The sequence below is a fragment of the Rhagoletis zephyria genome, unplaced genomic scaffold, assembly GCF_001687245.7.
Source record: "Rhagoletis zephyria isolate East Lansing unplaced genomic scaffold, Rhagoletis_zephyria_1.1 Rzeph_scaffold_27388, whole genome shotgun sequence".
NCBI classification, from domain to species: Eukaryota; Metazoa; Arthropoda; class Insecta; order Diptera; family Tephritidae; genus Rhagoletis; species Rhagoletis zephyria.
Window position 1 is genome coordinate 2,097 of NW_016184445.1, and position 3,125 is coordinate 5,221.

Consider the following 3,125-nt stretch of genomic DNA (forward strand, 5'->3'; position numbering starts at 1 on the left):
ATACATAGACAGAATCAGTTTGCAATATAATGAATAGATTCCCAAAGAGATCGAATTAAAAGGGAGAGATTTCTAGAATGGCATAACAGCAAATATTAAGACTTGGTATTTAGATAGGATATGTTATTATTGAATTTCATCGATTTTCGGATGCGTTAGAAATGGCATAAAGTGCAGTGATTTGCGTACAAGTTGAAAATCTGAATGAAAATTACTAATTGTTAATCGTGAAGCCGCGTGTATGACCAATAATTCCAGGATTGGGAGCATATTCGTGTTATCATGGGGCATCCCTTTATTTTGCTCTACGCACAAAACAAAGACATTCACAAAAATAAAGGAATAAAAAAAAAATTTGCTTACGAATTTTTATCCTCACAGTCCGAATCTGTAGTAAAACCCTGTGTGTCTAATCACAAAACATGGCTTCCGATCTGTTAAACCCACTTCCGGTGGAAACCGGTCGAAACCGTAAGTCGGTAATACCACCAAGATATAGAGAATCATCGATTTGTTATTTAATAATTTTGCGTAAAAAAAATTCCATTTTAGAGGGGCTGGACGTGTAGTCAAAATGCTCAGAATGAAGTGAGAAGTCGACTAAGCCATGTTCGATATACTATCCAATAACTCGCGTAAAACTAGAGNTTACGAACTTTGGTATAAATCTGATTAATTTTACCAAAATTCACAAATTTACACCAAGTTATACAACCAGTGTGCTATTTGAGAAGTTTCTGTGTATCTATCTATAAATTTCGACAACAAAATAAACATTGATCAATTTGAATAATTCGATGAACATGCTTAACTCGAAAAATTTCGATAACGACAAATTTTGATGGCTCGTTAAATTTCGATAACGTGATAACTGAGTTTTGTTATGACTGAATTTGTTCGATTCTTAAATAAAAATCAATAAATTCCCTTAACTCCTATGTAATTGTCATTGTTTTCATTTTCGTCCTTATCTTCAAATTTCGCCTTCACTTTTTTATCCATTACTTCATCATCACCACATTTCTCTTTATTACAAAGTTTAATTTCAAATACGAAGTAAAACAAATTTGAAAACAACTCAAATTGAACAGGTTGCAACAACAACTATACACAAATACGGAAATTTTTAAACGACGAATTTGGGCATTGGAATTTTTAATCACTTATTAAACAGAAAAGCTCTACTCATTTACAGAAGAATACCTTTCGAATAGTGTTCTTGGGAGAATAGCCAAACGAACGCTCATAAAATTTGTGTTAGCATATTTATACTCAGTAGATAATTTCAGGAGTTAAAAGCTCTTCCGAAAGGCCTTCCTGAGAATCAAGAGGCCTTCCACAACACTTCTTCTTTGTATGGCGTAGCACAAATTGAAGGGCTCCTTCTTTCGCTACCAATAGAAGGCCTTCCAGAAGGGCTGTTATAGGGCGTACCCTTTTCGAGGAGTTCTTTTAAAGTGGCTTTTTTAAATTTATAAAAATCTATAGGTACATCTCTGAAGCTGCTTAAGTTTTAAATATATCACATACGTTTTATTGCAACTTAAATGCTTTATTGAAATTCATTTGAAATGCTAAATAATATAAATTTATGCATTCGCGTAAATTGTAAATGGATAATCCCCCTTCTGGAAGGCATGCACGGAAGTACTTTTTTCAATCCTTCTTAGAGTGGCTTCACTTAAGAAGGCCTATCTAAATTATTTTCTGGCTATGTATGCATTATACATTGTATATAGATAACACTCTTAATCACACTTAAATCATTAACATAGCAATTCAAATATATATGTATACGTTTTTGTGTTATGACCACTCACCTGGTCTATCCAGTTCGTGTATCAGTTCGTCCGGTTCCAAATACGAGGCTGCCACCATAAATGTAGTACGCGTCAATGCCGTTGACCGCCAGTCACGTCCACCATTTGTGAATAGTATTAAACACACACCAAATAGCCACCACAAATATAGTGTAGGAGTTGCAGCTTGCGAGGTAGTTGTGGCAGTTGTAAATGCATATAAGCCACGCAAATTCCCCACCGCACTCGCCACCGCATTTACTGCTGCTGCCGTCNACGTCCACCATTTGTGAATAGTATTAAACACACACCAAATAGCCACCACAAATATAGTGTAGGAGTTGCAGCTTGCGAGGTAGTTGTGGCAGTTGTAAATGCATATAAGCCACGCAAATTCCCCACCGCACTCGCCACCGCATTTACTGTTGATGACGACGTGCAACCGCGCGTTGACGATGAAACATACGAAGACGACGTTGTGGTGGATGACGTGGATGTGGTCGATGATGAAGTAGTGAATGAGTGCAGCGATGCTTGCATTGGATTAAATTTACTCCTGTCGGTGGTATGGTCGCTGTCGATTTCGCTGTTACTACTGCTACTCTCATTGTTGCTGGTTTCACAGCGTATTGTATCCGCATAACAATGTGTTGGCCATCGACGTAGTCGTTGTCGATGTTGTTGTTGTTGTTGCTGCTGCTGCTGGCGGCCTTCAGGTTTTGGCTGTTGTTGATTAAATTGTTGCTGCCGATGTTCAGGCGCGTGTATCGGAAATGGCTGCTTATGCTGTTCGTTTTGTTGTTGCACATGCTCCGCATAACGCACTGTTGTCAAACATTGCTGCTGCTGCTGCTGCCGGTGGTCATGTAAATGCTGCTGCTGCTGTTGCTGTTGTTGTGAGTGTTGGAGGCGGTGGTGATGGTGGTCGTAGTATTGTTGGTGGTGGTGCGCATCCTTGCTTTCGCTGTGGTTGGTTGTATCGGCTTGCTGTTTTTGTTGCTGTAAGGTATTTAACCATATTTGTTCGCTGTTTTGCACTCGTTGTTCTACTGTCGCTACACACAACAGCGCACTATTGCTATCTGCTATGCTGCAGCTGTAACACTCGTTGTTGCTGTTGTTGTTTAAGCTATTTCTATTATTGTTTTTACACTTTTTATATTTTACACTTATATTGTTTTGCTTGCTATTGGCGGCGCTGTCAACCGCGGCATTCATTTTTAATTCAATCATTATCTTTTTGCGTTGGCAATCGTGGCGTGTTGTGCAATTTTTACTTTATTTTATTTTTTTATTTTTGTTTTGTTAATGTAGCCGTTGTTGGCG

The 3,125-nt window shown here is 38.2% G+C and overlaps 1 protein-coding gene across 1 annotated transcript; it reads right to left on the reverse strand.

The window, feature by feature from the left end:
* Positions 1-1,806: 1,806 nt before the first annotated feature.
* On the reverse strand, positions 1,807-3,119 carry LOC108382532 (putative uncharacterized protein DDB_G0282499). The gene is made up of 2 exons (XM_017638899.1): positions 2,221-3,119; positions 1,807-2,074 (listed from the first exon to the last, which is right to left on the reverse strand). The coding sequence occupies exons 1-2, from the start codon at positions 3,030-3,032 to the stop codon at positions 1,807-1,809; spliced, it is 1,080 nt and encodes a 359-aa protein (XP_017494388.1). The 5' UTR covers positions 3,033-3,119.
* Between the last annotated feature and the right edge of the window lie 6 nt (positions 3,120-3,125).